At 54.6% G+C, this 17,767-nt stretch overlaps 1 protein-coding gene across 2 annotated transcripts in view; it reads right to left on the bottom strand.

The window, feature by feature from the left end:
- The window catches only part of p3h2 (prolyl 3-hydroxylase 2), a 46,975-nt gene extending 32,119 nt beyond the window's left edge, over positions 1-14,856 (bottom strand). Inside the window, exon 1 of one of the 2 annotated variants that reach the window (XM_078410582.1) lies at positions 14,122-14,856. In XM_078410582.1, coding sequence (XP_078266708.1) covers positions 14,122-14,517 — 396 coding nt within the window. In that variant the 5' untranslated portion in view covers positions 14,518-14,856. The remainder of the gene's footprint in view (positions 1-14,121) is intronic. The other variant, XM_078410583.1, reaches the window with a different exon arrangement.
- Positions 14,857-17,767: the final 2,911 nt, after the last annotated feature.

The raw sequence follows: 17,767 nt of genomic DNA, 5'->3' as shown, positions 1-17,767 counted from the left end.
TCACCTTAAAGCTGTACCCTCTAGTCTTGGATTTTTCCACAGTGGGGAAAATAGTACTGTTTATCCTATGTGCCTCTCATAGTTTTACATGCAAGCTCTACCATTTATCTGGAACCTCTTATTCTGACACTGATTGGATCTGACTGGACAACCTGTGGCGTTGGGTGCACGCCCAGCACAAGGACAAAGTATGTGTGTGGGAGTATCTCTCTCTGTGGCTCCTACTGTTTGTAACTATCTGTCTGTGCCTCTCTCTCTGTCTCAGACTCTACTCCTCTGTATCGCCCCAGCTGCCTCTCTCCCCGACTCTTTCTCTCTCCGTCTCTGGCTCTGCTCTGCATCGCCCCCTCTACCTCTATCCCCGTCTCTCTCTTTCTCTCTCCGTCTCTGACTCTGCTCTGTATCGCCCCCTCCCCCTCTCTCTCTCTGACTCTCCCTCTTTCTGTTACTGGAGCCACCACAGCTGCTAACTCCATCCACAGTGTGTGCCTGTAGTGCTGGAGCTCGCTGCTGGGAGCATTCCTCATCCTCGCACAATTCCTGTGCAGATTTTCAGCGGACAGTTCCCGGCGTGGGTGGGGGCGGGGGGAACGACGACACCGGCTGCTGCCCGCCGCACGTCCGGGTGGGGAGGGGGGGGGGGGGGGGGCTGTCTGTGTGTGAGCCAGGAGGCGGGGGTCTATGTCCCAGATAAAACAATGAATCACAAGTACTCATCCCCTTTCCCATAATGAAGAATTTGAATAGGATGTTTGCAAATTGACAGCAATATTCTTGCAATCTCAACCTTTTCCTTTTCAATCATTTTTCACTTTATAATATGCTTCTGTGTTTAGTCTATTCACAAGGATAGGGGGAGGGGGACAAGAACTAGAGGACATAGGTTGAAGTGAGAGGGGAAAAGTTCAACAGGAAATTGAGGGGCAACTTTTTCACACAGAAGGTTGTGGGTATATGAAACGAGCTGCCTGCCTGCCAGAGGAGGTAATTGAGGCAGGTACTATATCATTAAAAAACATTTGGCCAGATGCATGAATAGAAAAGGTTCACAGGGATATTGGCCAAATGTGGGCAGGTTGGACTGGTGTAGATGGGGCTTCTTGGTCGACATGGATGAGTTGGGCCGAAGGGCCTGTTTCCGTGCCGTACGATTCTGTGGTCAGGTGTGGTGTTTTGGCCATTGAAGAGGCTGGATTTGTTAATATTTAAGTTGAGAAGATTAATGGACGGCAGAGTGTTGAGACAGGGCGGTTTTGCTAATATAAACAGAGAGAAGCTGTTTACTATGAGCAAGGCTTGCAGATGATTTATTGGAATGGTGCAGGGGTGGGTTTATGCAGGGACTTCAGGGGTCAAACAACGGGGGCCGAAGGGGCAAGCGCTCTACAGACAAGGCAAATGTCCAGGAGAGGAGGGAGGGTCACTTTGGAGGGGGAGCCAGCACTGACGACAGGCCGAATGGCCTTCCCTCAGGAGCAGAGCTGTCACAGCAGCAATGTTGTGGGGAGATGGGATTTTGCTGGTGTCTGTATCCCTGCACTGGTACTGCGGGAGGGGGAGGGGACACAATGCAGGAGGGCATTGGAGTTGCCTCACAGCTTCAATCCTGACCTCAGGTTCTGCCTGTGTGTGGAGTTTGCATACACTGATGAGCCAAAACATTATGACCACCTGCCTAATATGCAGTTGGTCCTCTGTGTGCTGCCAAAACAGCGTCGACCCGCTGAGGCATGGACTCTATAAGACCCCTTAAGGTGTCCTGTGGTATCTGGCACCAATAAATTAGCAGCAGATCCTTCAAGTCCTGTATGTTGCGAGGTGGAGCCGCCGTGGATCGGACTTATCGATCCAGCACATCCCACAGATGCTCAATTGGATTGAGATCTGGAGAATTTGGAGGCCAGGGCAACACCGTGAACACTTCATCATGTTCCTCAAACCATTCCCCAACAATGTGTGCAGGGTGGCAGGGCGCATTATCCTGCTGAAAGAGGCCACTGCCATCAGGGAATACCATTGCCATGAAGGGGTGTACCTGGTCTGCAACGATGTTTAGGTAGGTGACACGTGTTTAGGTAGGTGACATCCACATGAACGGCCGGACCCAGGGTTTCCCAGCAGAACATTGCCCAGAGCATCACACTCCCTCCACCGGCTTGTCGTCTTCCCACAGTGCATCTTGGTGCCATCACTTCCCCAGGTAAACGGCGCACACGTACACAGCCATCCACGTGATCTAAAAGAAAATGGGACTCATCGGACCAGGCGACCTTCTTCCACTGCTCCAAGATCCAGTTCTGACACTTGTGTGCCCAATGTAGGCGCTTTTGATGGTAGACAGGGGTCATCATGGACATTCTGACCGGTCTGCGGCTATGCAGCCCCATACACAGCAGGGTGCGATGAACTGTGTATTATGACACATTCCTCCCATGACCGCCATTAATATATCCCACCCCTTAACAGGTGCCATTGTAACAAGATAATCAATGTTATTCACTTCACCTGTCAGTGGTCATAATGTTTTGGCTCATCGGTGTATATCTTAAATGCCTCTGTCATATCTGCCTTGAGAATTTACTCCAGTGAGATCTCCCTCCTCCCAGCCATGCCAGCAACCCCACACGGAGCCACTCGAGTGTCTGTGGGCTCAGAGGGAGAGTGGGAGAGGCTCTGTGCGGGGGACACGGGAGGGGCTCCATGTGGGGGACATGCGACACATGGGAGGAGACGCATATGGGACACAGGAATGGCTCCATGCGTGGGACAGGACGGGCTCCTTGCATGGGACTTAGGAGGGGCTCCTTGCATGGGACATAGGAGGGGATCCTTGCATGGGACATAGGAGGGGCTACTTGCGTGGGACATGGGAGGGGCTACTTGCGTGGGACATGGGAGGGGATCCTTGCATTGGACATAGGAGGGGCTCCTTGCGTGGGACACGGGAGGGGATCCTTGCGTGGGACATGGGAGGGGATCCTTGCATGGGACATAGGAGGGGCTACTTGCGTGGGAGCACAGGACGGGCTTCTTGCATGGGACATAGGAGGGGCTACTTGCATGGGACATGCGAGGGGATCCTTGCGTGGGACATAGGAGGGGATCCATGTGGGACCCAGTCTCTCGCTCAGCAAGCTCTCCACCACTGGCCAGCTCCACCACTGGCCGTCTCCAACAGAGGCAGCCCAGAGGCAGGGGCGAGGAGCCCGACTTGCCCATGCCGACCAAAATGCCCTATCTATACATCCCACCTGCCTATGTTTGGCCCACATCCCACTAAATCTTTCCTATCCATGTACCTGTCCAACTAGTTTTTGTAGTTGCAATAGTACCTGCCTCAACTACTTCCTCTGGCAGCTGATTCCATATACTCACCACTCTGTGTAAAACAAAATGCCCCTCAGATTCCTATTAAATCCTTCCCCTCTCACTTTGTTTTTATATAAAACATGTCAGAAGTAGATAAAACTGGAGGACACGGATATAAGGCAAGGGGAGGTTTGGGGGAGATGCGAGGGGGAGACTGACGATTAACTGGGTCTCAGTGCTGTGGAGAGCAGCGGGAGACAGTGACAGTGGCTAAGAAGTTTCCAGACAAGTACTTGAACTGCCCAGGTATAGATAGTGATGGTGGAGAATGGATTGGGGAGGGACAGGTGCCCAGGGATTGTGCTGTGCCAAGCAGCCTGTGCCCACACGTAGTGAGTCTAAGTTTGGGAGTAAGGAGCACAGGAAGGAGGCGAGGAGATGGACCCGTGGTGAGACGGAGCTGCTTCTGTCTCTGTGGCTGACATCGTGCCAGTAACACTGGTCCGTGGTTTTCCTCAGACTGGGCAAGGCATAGGAAACACTCTGCAAGTGTTTGGGCAGGATGTGTGGATAAGGTACCACTGTTCGAGAGAGGGAGGGGTGAACTCAATCGTTAGACGTGCAAACCCAAATGACTAACTGGTTCCAGGCTCCACACTGGAGAGGCGTCAGTCACCGATGGACTGGGTAGCCACCAAAGGGCAGCAGCAGCTGCCTCCTACGCCAGAGCTCCAGGGATGGGGGGGGGTGGGGGGGCAACATGCTCAACATCTCGACCATTAAACTTCATGCTGAGTTTAGATGTTTAGATGCAACTGCCAGAGAGCGGTCCTGACCTCCTCCTATCTGTCTTGTTGGAGACGTTTTAACTATCTTTAGTCAGATTTATCAGACTTCAATGTTATATCATATCATATCATATCATATATATACAGCCGGAAACAGGCCCTTTCGGCCCACCAAGTCCGTGCCGCCCAGCGATCCCCGTACATTAACACTATCCTACACCCACTAGGGACAATTTTTTACATTTACCCAGCCAATTAACCTACATACCTGTACGTCTTTGGAGTGTGGGAGGAAACCGAAGATCTCGGAGAAAACCCACGCAGGTCACGGGGAGAACGTACAAACTCCTTACAGTGCAGCACCCGTAGTCAGGATCGAACCTGAGTCTCCGGCGCTGCATTCGTTGTAAAGCAGCAACTCTACCACTGCGCTACCGTGCCGTACTCTTTATCATTTATCTGTGCACTGTGGACAGCTTCATCATATTCATGTATAGTCTTTCCTTTGACTAGATAGCACATGGGCATGGGTCAGGAGAGGTGGATAAGGTCAGGAGCAACCAACTAACCAACCTTGATCACAAAGCACAGGAAGGGGGTAAGACAGGCCAATGGTATCAGCAAGTAATCCAGGCTGGTTAAAACCAGGGACAGGCCATTCAACCCATCAGTGTTATACTGGCTCCACATAAACTAATCCAGCTAGTCCCACTCCACAACATCCCTGCACACTCAGGATCCATGGACAGCCAATGTTTCCGACTGGAGAAGGGTCCCGGCCAGAAACATCGTCTACCCATTCCCTCCACAGATGGTGCCTGACCATCCATGGGTTACTCCAGCACTTCGTTCCTTTGATATGTGCCACGTCTCCCTCCCTTTGACCCGACACCCTCCCACTTCTCTTGCTTGTCCCTGTCAACAGCAGAAAGGCTGTTTGCCACAACCACCGAGCTAGCAATTACTCCACATTAGCAGACAGCTGAAGTCTCATAATCTCCCCCAAAATACTCGGACTTGCACTATAGACATGTTCACAAGGTATTTATAGAAATGTAACACAAACAGCTTCATCCTTTAAAAATATTTGGATTTTCAGCAAAGAATTTAGCAAATACTGAGAGAAGGTCATTTTTGTATAGCGGTAGTTTATAAACAATTCTCAGTAAGGTTAGTGTCAGAGAGGGTGAGGAAGATTTGCCAGAATACTGCCTGGATTAGGATGCATTGGTTAGAAGGAAAGTTTGGAGAGATTTGGGTTGTTTTCTCTACATATTTATAATATTGGAGGCTGAGAGGAACCTGGTGGAAGTATTTAGAATTATGAGAGGCACACTTAGGGTAGACAGTCAGAACCAACTCCCCACGGTGGAAATTCTCTGCCTTCTTGAATTTGACATTTCCATTTCTAGTAAACATTACCCCTCTCATGCAAAGTAAAATAACATTAGTCCGAAGAAGGATCACGACCCGAAACATCACAATTCCTTCTCTCCAGAGATGCTGCCTGTCCCGCTGAGTTACTCCAGCATTGTGTGCTTATCATCGGGCTAAAATTTAATGGATATGTATTTTACGCAGAGGGTGGTGAGTGCCTGGGACACACTGCTGGGGGTTGTGGTGGAAGCAGGGACAATAGTGGTATTTAAGAAGTTTTTTAGCAGACAGGAGTAACCAAGGGTAGACGGGTCTACACCACATGTAGGCAGAAGTCTAGTTTCACTTGGCATCATGGTCGGCACAAACACGGTGGGCCGAATGGCCTGTTCCTGGGCTGCACTGTTAGATCAGTCAGGGAACTGAAGACAAGTGAACGTTTTTTCTTGGGTAGCTGAATGAGAAATGCAGAGGGAGAGAGGTAACCATGGCAAACTGAGTGGAGTTGGATCGACGGCCTGAATTTCCAGAAAACGCCAGCGTGTTTTTTCAAGAAAGCTGTTTTCCAACTGTTGCCCAACGAGAGATTTACACTCGGAAGCTGGGAGGAAAACTTCTGATCCGGTTTCTTGGCAACCGGCTGGGAGGGAAGATGTGACCTCACAGGGAGCAGCAGATAAGTGCAGAGACGGGGTTTGGAAGCAGCTCTTCCCAGATCGTGGAATGTCAAATAGTTTGCTCCAAGTTGTGGATGTTGATCGATTACAGAATTCAAAATGCGTTGCACAATTTCAGAGGAATGCAGAGGCTTCTGGTGAGAGGCAACCAGCCAAGATACAACTCTGTTCAAAACTAGAGGGAATGAACGACCTTGTGCCCTTCCTTGTGTCACACTGGTGCCACCCCCTGGGGAGTACTGGTCCCTCCACAGCGACCCCAGGCCCCTCCTGCTCCGGCAAATACTGGGAGAGGAAGACACCGTTTAACGTTGCTGCACCCCGGAACATGAAACAAGGGGTTCATGTGGGAGGGTGTGGGTTACAATGGGGGAGGAAGCGGGGAGGAGGGGGAGATACTTGGGACACGAGCACCCCCTCATTTTGATAATTTCCTGGTCCACACTTTTGGACATCTGATCGCACCGAGGTGGCGCAGCGGTAGAGTGACCGCGTGGGATTTTTCCGGGTATTCCGGTTTCCTCCCAGACCTGCAGGTTTGTAGGTTAATTGGCTTCGGTAAAATTGTAAATTGTCCTTAGCGTGTCGTGTGAACTAGTGTGTGAACGGGTGATCGTTGGTGGGCGCGGAGTCGGTGGGTCGAAGGGCCTGTTTCCACGCTGTATCTGTGAACTAGACTAAACAACAGCAACTACTCCAGACTACCAGCTTGCCCCGGGACGGGTGGGTGGTGAGGATCAAGGAGCGGGGACAGACTAACATACCCACGGGCACCGCTGGTTCCCTGCAACGAAGGCAACGTTTAAATGGAGAGAAAGGGAGGCCAGAACTTCCCTTCCGATCCCACCGGGAGGATTAATGAGTTTACAAAGCCGAACACTCAGCGGGGAAGTGGGGAAGCCAGAGGAGACAGTAACATCTGGAAAGTTACGTGCAGCTGCTCACAACCGCACAAACACAATGCAATCCGTCATCGAGTATGGCCGCACAGGGGCGAGAGCCAAGGGGGGCGGGCAGAGGGACGAGGGGGGCGGGCAGAGGGACAAGGGGGGCGGGCAGAGGGACAAGGGGGCCGGGCAGAGGGACAAGGGGGGCGGGCAGAGGGACAAGGGGGGCGGGCAGAGGGACAAGGGGGGCGGGCAGAGAGACAAGGAGGACGGGCAGAGGGACAAGGGGGCGGGCAGAGAGACAAGGGGGGCGGGCAGAGAGACAAGGGGGGCGGGCAGAGATACAAGGGGGGCGGGCAGAGAGACAAGGGGGGCGGGCAGAGGGACAAGGGGGGCGGGCAGAGAGACAAGGGGGGCGGGCAGAGGGACAAGGGGGGCGGGCAGAGAGACAAGGGGGACGGGCAGAGGGACAAGGGGGCGGGCAGAGAGACAAGGGGGGGGCAGAGAGACAAGGGGGGGCGGGCAGAGAGACAAGGGGGGGCAGAGAGACAAGGGGGGGCAGAGAGACAAGGGGGGCAGAGAGACAAGGGGGGCAGAGAGACAAGGGGGGCAGAGAGACAAGGGGGAGCAGGCAGAGGGACAAGGGGGGCAGAGGGACGGGGTGGGGAGGGCAGAGGGACAAGGGGGCGGGCAGAGGGACGGGGTGGGGAGGGCAGAGGGACAAGGGGGGCGGGCAGAGGGACAAGGGGGGCGGGCAGAGAGACAAGGGGGACGGGCAGAGGGACAAGGGGGCGGGCAGAGAGACAAGGGGGGCGGGCAGAGAGACAAGGGGGGCGGGCAGAGATACAAGGGGGGCGGGCAGAGAGACAAGGGGGGCGGGCAGAGGGACAAGGGGGGCGGGCAGAGAGACAAGGGGGGCGGGCAGAGGGACAAGGGGGGCGGGCAGAGAGACAAGGGGGACGGGCAGAGGGACAAGGGGGCGGGCAGAGAGACAAGGGGGGGGCAGAGAGACAAGGGGGGGCGGGCAGAGAGACAAGGGGGGGCAGAGAGACAAGGGGGGGCAGAGAGACAAGGGGGGCAGAGAGACAAGGGGGGCAGAGAGACAAGGGGGAGCAGGCAGAGGGACAAGGGGGGCAGAGGGACGGGGTGGGGAGGGCAGAGGGACAAGGGGGCGGGCAGAGAGACAAGGGGGCGGGCAGAGGGACGGGGGGGGGCAGAGGGACAAGGGGGGGCAGAGAGACAAGGGGGGCAGGCAGAGAGACAAGGGGGGCGGGCAGAGAGACAAGGGGGGCGGGCAGAGGGACAAGAGGGGCGGGCAGAGGGACAAGGGGGGCGGGCAGAGGGACAAGGGGGGCGGGCAGAGGGACAAGGGGGGCAGGCAGAGAGACAAGGGGGGCAGAGAGACAAGGGGAGGCAGAGAGACAAGGGGGGGCAGAGAGACAAGGGGGGGCAGAGAGACAAGGGGGCGGGCAGAGAGACAAGGGGGGCGGGCAGAGAGACACGGGGGGGGCAGAGGGACGGGGGAGGGGGCAGAGAGACAAGGGGGGGCAGAGGGACAAGGGGGGGCAGAGAGACAAGGGGGCGGGCAGAGGGACGGGGAGGGGGTAGAGGGACAAGGGGGGCGGGCAGAGGGACAAGGGGGCGGGCAGAGGGACGGGGGGCGGGCAGAGGGACGGGGGAGGGGGTAGAGGGACGGGGGAGGGGGCAGAGAGACAAGGGGGGCGGGCAGAGAGACAAGGGGCGGGCAGAGGGACGGGGGAGGGGGGGCAGAGAGACAAGGGGGGCAGAGGGACAAGGGGGCGGGCAGAGGGACAAGGGGGGCGTGCAGAGGGACAAGGGGGGCGGGCAGACGGACGGGGGCGGGCAGAGGGACGGGGGAGGTGCAGAGAGACAAGGGGGGGCAGTGGGACAAGGGGGGCGGGCAGAGGGACGGGGGAGGTGCAGAGAGACAAGGGGGGCAGAGGGACAAGGGGGCGGGCAGAGGGACGGGGAGGTGCAGAGAGACAAGGGGGGGCAGAGGGACAAGGGGGCGGGCAGAGAGACAAGGGGGGCGGGCAGAGGGACAAGGGGGGCGGGCAGAGAGACGGGGAGGGGGTAGAGGGACGAGGGAGGGGGCAGAGAGACAAAGGGGGCGGGCAGAGAGACAAGGGGGTGGGCAGAGGGACGGGGGAGGGGGTAGAGGGACGGGGGAGGGGGCAGAGAGACAAGGGGGGCGGGCAGAGGGACGGGGGAGGTGCAGAGAGACAAGGGGGGGGCAGAGGGACAAGGGGGCGGGCAGAAGGACGGGGGAGGTGCAGAGAGACAAGGGGGGGGCAGACGGACAAGAGGGCGGGCAGAGGGACGGGGGAGGTGCAGAGAGACAAGGGGGGAGGCAGAGGGACGGGCAGAGGGACAAGGGGGGCGGGCAGAGATGGGGGAAGGCCAAGGGACCGGGGGGGGGGGGGGGAGGGTGGGAGGGAGACCGAGGGACCCCGGCGGGGGGACAAAAACGTCAGCAGAGACGCAGGGATACCGGGACCTTAGGATGAACAGATGTCAGGGGCAAGTTATCCCTGGGTCTTTGTGTGATCGACACGTCCTCACCGGTAAGACCACCGCCTTAATCAATGCTAATAACTGATCTTGAGCATGTCGTGGGCAGCTGGGGTAGAAATGGGGGCAGAGACGGGGGCAGGGCAGACACGGGCAAAGGGTGCAAAGCTAGGGGGCAGTGGCCGGCACAGGGGTAGAGAAGGAGGCGGCCGCGGAAGGCCCTACAGCAGCCGGGTGAGCGAGCACAGCCTGTGGCAGTGGAAGGAGCCATCAATGCAGTGCCGCCAGGCCACCGGGCCTTGACGTGCGGAAATAAGAAAGTGGGCAAGCCAACGTTACCGAAGCCAATTAACCAACAAACCTGCACTTCCTGGACCTTTCAGAAACTTGCAAGATGCACCGGAACGTGGCGACTCTGCGTGCTCTTCCAGAAGGTGAAATCGTGATGTGCTATTGTACACAACTATTGTACTCGTGTATGGTTTAATTTGACTGGATGACACGCAGGACAAACTTTCACTGTATCTCTGTACAGGTGACAATGAAAAAATACTAAAACTAAAGATAATATGCCCACTGTAGGAACTGTGGTCTACAGCGCTTTGGCTTCGCTCACCTTTGGCATAAACTTCCAAGACCCTTTGTGCACCGAGACTGGCTCGGACTCACCCCCGCCGAAACAGAGGTGACCTTGAGTATCTTTAGTGTGCATTAGAACATACAACACAGCACAGGAACAGGCCCTTCGGCCCATAATGTCCGTGCCCAACATGATGCCAAGCTGAACCAACTGATTTGATCCCTCCATTCCCTGCATATCTATATGCCTATCCACATCTCTTAAACACCACTATCGTATCTTCCTCCACCACCACCCCTGGCAGCGCGTCCCAGGCTCCCACCACTCCTTGTGTAAAACACTTTGTTCTGCACATCTGTAAACTGTTCCCCGCTCATTTTAAAGCTATGTGCTCTAGTACTTGACATTTCCATCCTGGGGAAAAGTTTCTGACTCTCCATATTTGTGGCGTTGTGGGACGGCTTCAGTCGTGGAACAGCTTCTATCAGGGGCTTTAAACACCACGTCGCATCGCACAATTGCCAGCTAATGTTGCCATAGTGCACGGACTGAGGGAGAGGGGACACCTGGCTGGTAAACATGCCACCGAGGTAGATAACACCCGCTTTATACAAGGCGCTTTAAAGACACAGTTTGAATTTACGAGGCACCATTTACTATCCGGGCATGGGATGGTTTACAGCCCGTTGTTTGTTTTAGGGGTAGTGTCTGCAGTAAACACGGCAGCTCATCTATACATAGCGGTGTTTCCCCCGGGAGTTAGCGGCCAGCCCAGCGGATGTACATTAGTGACCGACACGGGTGGTTCAGTGTCTGCAGGAAGCACCAACCTCACTCGCAACACACACGGGGTGGGGGGGGCAGCAACTCACCGCGGGACCGGCGGGCCGGTGAACGTGAAGGGGGGAGGGGTGAAGAGGGGGAGGGGGTAAAGGGGAGGGGAGGGGATGGAGGGAGGGAGACTCCCACACTCACACCGAGCCGTGTGGAAGCGAGCGACGGGAGGAGGGGCCCGGGGTCTGAGGGCATGGGTCAAGGGGTCAAGGGGTCGGACTAATGGAGAACGCGGCTGAACAACCCAACCTTCCTATTCCTATTTATAGAGGAATCAGGGACAGAAAACACAGAGAGCTGCCATGTCAAACACTGGTTAACCCCGGATAGATTCCAGTGTCAGCTCTGGTCTCACAACAGGAAGGATGTCAAGAGTTCGTAGGGAAGCCAGAATGGGCGAGCAATGAAAGGTCTCAGTCATGTGGAGACTCTCGGACTATTTACGTTGCAGGGGAGGGGAGTAGGAGACTGAGAGCATGTTCACAATCATGTGGTGGAACAAACAAGGAGAAGTTGTTCCAAAAGACGTACATGGACTTCGGGTGATCACACCAGAGGCAACGGCAGACGACAAACTCGGCAGAGAGCGAAGAGACAGCGCTTCAGGAGACCCTTCACAAAAAGGGCTGAGCCTCGCACTGAAGGCGAAACCGTGTAAAAGTCTGGGAGGAAGGCAAGGCAATAAGGGAGATAGACACAAACTGCTGGAGTAACTCGGTAAGGCAGCATTTGGGTGAAGGCAGTAAATGGGTGACGTATCGTTTCGGGTGGAGACCCTTCTTCAGAGATGCTGCCTGATAGACAATAGACAATAGGTGCAGGAGTAGGCCATTCAGCCCTTCGAGCCAGCACCGCCATTCAATGCGATCATGGCTGATCACTCTCAATCAGTACCCCGTTCCTGCCTTCTCCCCATACCCCCTCACTCCGCTATCCTTAAGAGCTCTATCCAGCTCTCTCTTGAAAGCATCCAACGAACTGGCCTCCACTGCCTTCTGAGGCAGAGAATTCCACACCTTCACCACTCTCTGACTGAAAAAGTTCTTCCTCATCTCCGTTCTAAATGGCCTACCCCTTATTCTTAAACTGTGGCCCCTTGTTCTGGACTCCCCCAACATTGGGAACATGTTTCCTGCCTCTAATGTGTCCAATCCCCTAATTATCTTATACGTTTCAATAAGATCCCCCCTCATCCTTCTAAATTCCAGTGTATACAAGCCTAATTGCTCCAGCCTTTCAACATACGACAGTCCCGCCATTCCGGGAATCAACCTAGTGAACCTACGCTGCACGCCCTCAATAGCAAGAATATCCTTCCTCAAATTTGGAGACCAAAACTGCACACAGTACTCCAGGTGCGGTCTCACCAGGGCCCGGTACAACTGTAGAAGGACCTCTTTGCTCCTATACTTAACTCCTCTTGTTACGAAGGCCAACATTCCATTGGCTTTCTTCACTGCCTGCTGTACCTGCATGCGTCCTTTCAGTGACTGATGCACTAGGACACCCAGATCTCGTTGAACATCCCCTCTTCCTAACTTGACACCATTCAGATAATAATCTGCCTTTCTATTCTTACTTCCAAAGTGAATAACCTCACACTTATCTACATTAAACTGCATCTGCCATGTATCCGCCCACTCACACAACCTGTCCAAGTCACCCTGCAACCTTATTGCATCTTCCTCACAATTCACACTACCCCCCAGCTTAGTATCATCTGCAAATTTGCTAATGGTACTTTTAATCCCTTCATCTAAGTCATTAATGTATATCGTAAATAGCTGGGGTCCCAGCACCGAACCTTGCGGTACCCCACTGGTCACTGCCTGCCATTCCGAAAGGGACCCATTTATCCCCACTCTTTGCTTTCTGTCTGTCAACCAATTTTCTATCCATGTCAGTACCCTATCCCCAATACCATGTGCTCTAATTTTGCCCACTAATCTCCTATGTGGGACCTTGTCGAAGGCTTTCTGAAAGTCGAGGTACACCACATCCACTGACTCTACCCTGTCAATTTTCCTAGTTACATCCTCAAAAAATTCCAGTAGATTTGTCAAGCATGATTTCCCCTTCGTAAATCCACTGAGTTACTGAGTTACTTCAGCATTTTGTTTCTATTTTCGGTATAAACCAGCATCTTCAGTTCCTTCGTGCACAAGGAATAGGGGACCTTGGAGAGTGTTTGTTCAAAGAAACGGGCTAGGCTCAATGAGCCAAATGGCCGCCAATTCCCTACACCCTTCGAGTCCAGCAGCAATATTGGTGCCAACTGCACACCTCCCTGCATGCCAACATCTCTAGCGCAACACAACCCCTCCTGCCCAACACCCTCCCGCCCCAACACCCCTCTCTAAACCCCCACCCCCACCCGGGGCGCTCTGCCGTCCCTCGGGTCATGGGGTACTACGTGTGCCACCCCGTCTCACTGACCCCGAGCCCCGCTCCAGGGGCAGTCCCGCCGTCACCCCGGAAACAGCGAGGGTGCCCGGTAACCGGTACCTCGGTGACCTGTCGCCCAGATCCCCCGGTTACCGGTTCCCCTGATATCCGGTAACCGCTGTGCCAGGGAGGCGAGGTCTTGCCACCTGGTGACCCTCCACCCACTGACCCTCCGCCCACTGACCCTCCATCCACTGACCCTTCACCCACTGACCCTCCGCCCACTGACCCTCCGCCCACTGACCCTCCGCCCACTGACCCTCCGCCCACTGACCCTCCATCCACTGACCCTCCGCCCACTGACCCTCCGCCCACTGACCCTCCGCCCACTGACCCTCCGCCCACTGACCCTCCGTCCACTGACCCTCCGCCCACTGACCCTCCGCCCACTGACCCTCCGCCCACTGACCCTCCGCCCACTGACCCTCCGCCCACTGACCCTCCGCCCACTGACCCTCCGCCCACTGACCCTCCATCCACTGACCCTCCGCCCACTGACCCTCCATCCACTGACCCTCCATCCACTGACCCTCCGCCCACTGACCCTCCGCCCACTGACCCTCCATCCACTGACCCTTCACCCACTGACCCTCCGCCCACTGACCCTTCACCTACTGACCCTTCACCCACTGACCCTCCGCCCACTGACCCTCCGCCCACTGACCCGGTACCGCGCCGCCCCCTCACCTCACCTTGTAGTAGGCCAGCTGCAGGTAGTTGTAGGGGCCGCGCCGCTCGAACTCGAGCTCCAGGTCGTGGCTGGCCCGGTGCAGTGACGCGGGGCCCAGGCCGCGTTGGCCGCACTCCTCGATGCAGTGGGCCCGGCGCAGCAAGGCGCCCACCACCTGTGGTCCGGCCGTCTCCACGCCGTGACGGGCGGCACACTCCAGCCGGCAGCCCACCTGCAGACTCCGCCGCTGCCGGTAGCTGTGCGCTGCCCCCTCCATGGCCCGCACCACCGCCGGCCAGTCGCTGTCATAGTAAGCCCTCACTCCGTCCTCGTACAGCTCGTCGAAGGGCGGCAGATGCCCCGAAGCCGCCCCCAGCCCGCAACATAGTGCCCAGAGCACCGACAGCATGGACACCATCTCGCTCAGACCCTTTCACTCTCCCCCCCGTCCCACTCACTCACTCACTCTCCCGCTCCTTGTCTTCCTCAGTCAATCCCTCTCATTCACTCTCTCTGACTCTCTGTCTCACTCCTTCCTCTCTCTCTCTCACACACACACTCTCTCTCGCTGACTCTCTCCCTCTCGGTCTCAATCACACTTCTTCTCTCTAACTCTCCTTCTGACTCTACCTCCCACTCCCCTTTTTCTCTCCCCCTCTGTTCCTTCAGCAACACTCTCCTGTCTCTCTGCTCCCTGATTCCTCCTCCCTCTGACTTTCCCCCTCCCTTTGATTCTCCCCTCCTCTCTTTCTCTCTCTCTCCCCTCCTCTCTTTTTCTCTCTCCCCTCCTCTCGTTCTCTCTCTCCCCTCCTCTATTTCTCTCTCTCCCCTCTCTTCCTCTCTCTCCCCTTTCCCTCACCCACACTCTCTCTCCTCATAAAAAGTTCCCACTGTACCTCGGTGCACGTGATAATAATAAAGCTAAATTATTTATCTTGCCCTCTTTCGCTCTCACCGTCTCACTCTTTTTCACCGTCTCTCTCTTTCTCACCGTCTCTGTCCTACTCTATGTGTGTGTCCCTCTTTCACCGAGTCTCTCCCGCTGTCTGTCAGTCTCTGCGTGTGTGTCTCTCTCCACACTGACTGCAACCGCATCCTACACTTAGCACCAGCCCAAAACAAGAGAGCTCCAATGCACGGATAGTTCCCAGCCCTTCCAATCACTTCCAGAGATGCAGCCACAAACAGACCGCTGGAGACACAATGAACTGCAGACGCTGGAATCTTGCGAAAACACAAAATTCTGGAGTAACAGCTGATCAAACAGTATTTCTTGAGATGTACACACAAGCAACTACAGATGCAGGTTAACCTCTCTTGAGAACATGGATGGGTGACATTTTGGGTAAGGACCCTTCTTCAGACTGATGGTGGAGATGGCACAAAGCCTGGCAAGTGTTAAGTGGACAGACACAAAATGCCGGAGTAACTCAAAGGGACAGGCAGCATCTCTCGACAGAAGGAATGGGTGATGTTTCGGGTTGAGATCCTCTGCAGACTGATTACTCCAGCATTTTATGTCTATCTTCGGTTTAAACCAGCATCTGCAGTTCCTTCCTACACAAGTGATACAGCTGAGGGGGGTGATTGGCAGATGGGTGGAGTAAGTGACAAAGGCTGGAGCTGAAAAGAAGCCAAAAGGATGTCAGCTGAGGAGAGAAGGGGAGGAGTGAAATGTAAAACTGTGAGGGAGGAAAATGGGTGGAAGGGGAAGGGGAGGGGAAAATGTGGGGATAAATAGGGGACTCAGGGATGGGAGATGAGCGTATAGAGGATGAGAAAGGAGCCAGGTGACTGGGGTGGTGGGAGAAGGTGGGAGAAATGTGTGTGCATCACGGTGGGGGAAGATAGGAGGGGGCTTATGTCCATATGACAGGAGCAAAATTAGGTCATTTTGGCCTGTTAAGTCTACTCTGCCATTCAATCAACCCCATTCTCCTGCCTTCTCCCTGCAACCTTCACCTCTTTAGGAATCAGAGCTGGGGCAGGGGGTTATTATTGGAGTTGGAGAATTCAAGGCCAAATAAACCTCTGGAGCAACTTCAACATCTGTTGGGGAGGGGTAGAAATGGTGGATGTTTCGTGTGGAGACCCTGCATCAGGCGTCTGTACTCCCCCAACACTGTGGTGTTGCTCCAGATTCCAACATCTGCCGTCTCTTGTGTCTTTCAGATGTGCAGGCTGGTGAGGGGGATTTACTGGGGTAGCTGCTAATGTCTGGAACCAGAGTGGGAATAGGGAACACTGCCAGTGGAGGGTCTAGGATACAGTGGAGAATCCAGGATAGACTGAGGGGAGAGGGCAGTGGGGAATGTCTCAAGTTTTATTCAGTGTAAACCAGTCAGCCTTCATTATAATGACAACACAAGGAACTGCAGGTGCTGGAACGTTCAGCAAAACACAAAGTGCTGGAGGAACTCAGTGGGTCAGGCAGCATCCATGGAGGGAATGGACAGGTGATGTTTCTGGTTGGGGCACTTCTTCAGACTGATTAGAGTAAGGGGGTGAAAGGTGAGTTGTTTTTTAATCTGTGTTTGCACCTGCTGGTGGTGCCTCAGGCACCAGTTGGCCTGCAGTGGGGCGGGAACTGGTGGGAGGGGGATGGACCTTGGAACAATGGTGTACAATGGTGGGGTGGCATGTGGAACGAGCTGCCAGAGGTCACGGTGGTACAATTAAAATGTTTAAAAGGTATTTAGACAGATACATGGCGAGTAATGATTTAGAGGGTTAAGTGCCAAACATGAAGAAATGGAACTAGCAAAGATTGACATCTTGCTCAGCATGGATGAGGTGGCCTGTTGGGCCCGTTTCCATGCTGTTTGACAGCAAGGAGATAGATAACCTAGTGACATGGTGCCTGGACAATCATCTCTCCCTCAATGTCAGCAAGATGAAGAAGCTAGTTATCGAGTTCAGGAAGCATGGTGTACATGCCCCAATCAGCATCAATGGTGCTGTAGTGGAAATGGTCGAGAGCTTCAAGTTCTTTGGCATTAGTATTACCAACTATCTGTCATGGGCCAACTACATTGAAGCGACAGTCATGAAGGCACAACAACGCCTCTACTTCCCGAGGAGACTGAGGAAATTCAGCAACCAATTCTCCAATGACTCTTACAAAGCACACTGTCAGGTTGCACCACAGCTTGATTTGGGAACAGCTCTGCCCAAAACTGTAAGAAAGTGCAGAGAGTTGTGGATGTAGCCCAGTCCATCACACAGACCAGACTTCCCACCATTGACGCCATCTACACTTCATGCTACTTTGGGAAAGCAACTAACATAATTAAAGATTTAGCCCACTCTGATCATTCCCTCTTCTCCCTGCTCCTGTCGGGCAGAAGGTACGGAAGCTTGAAAGCTTCCACCAGACAGGAACAGCTCCTTCCCCTCCGCTATCAGGCTTCTGAACAGTCCTTCCATAAGTGAGGGTACTGTTCAATTTATCTCTACCCCATTGTGGACATTGGACTTTGTCTCTGGAACTGATGCGCTACAATACTGAGAATATATGCTGCACTTTGTATCTTCCCATTCGCTCTATCCATTGTACTTGAGTTTGGCTTGATTGTATTTAAACAATGGAATTATCTGATCCGTTTCGAAAGCATGTAAAACAAAGCTTTTAACTGCACCTTGGTACATGTGACAATAATAAACTTACA

Source organism: Rhinoraja longicauda, chromosome 13, assembly GCF_053455715.1.
Source record: "Rhinoraja longicauda isolate Sanriku21f chromosome 13, sRhiLon1.1, whole genome shotgun sequence".
In the NCBI taxonomy this organism is placed as follows: domain Eukaryota; kingdom Metazoa; phylum Chordata; class Chondrichthyes; order Rajiformes; family Arhynchobatidae; genus Rhinoraja; species Rhinoraja longicauda.
The sequence above is the reverse complement of the archived record's forward strand: the minus strand, read 5'-3'. Positions and strand labels throughout refer to the sequence as shown.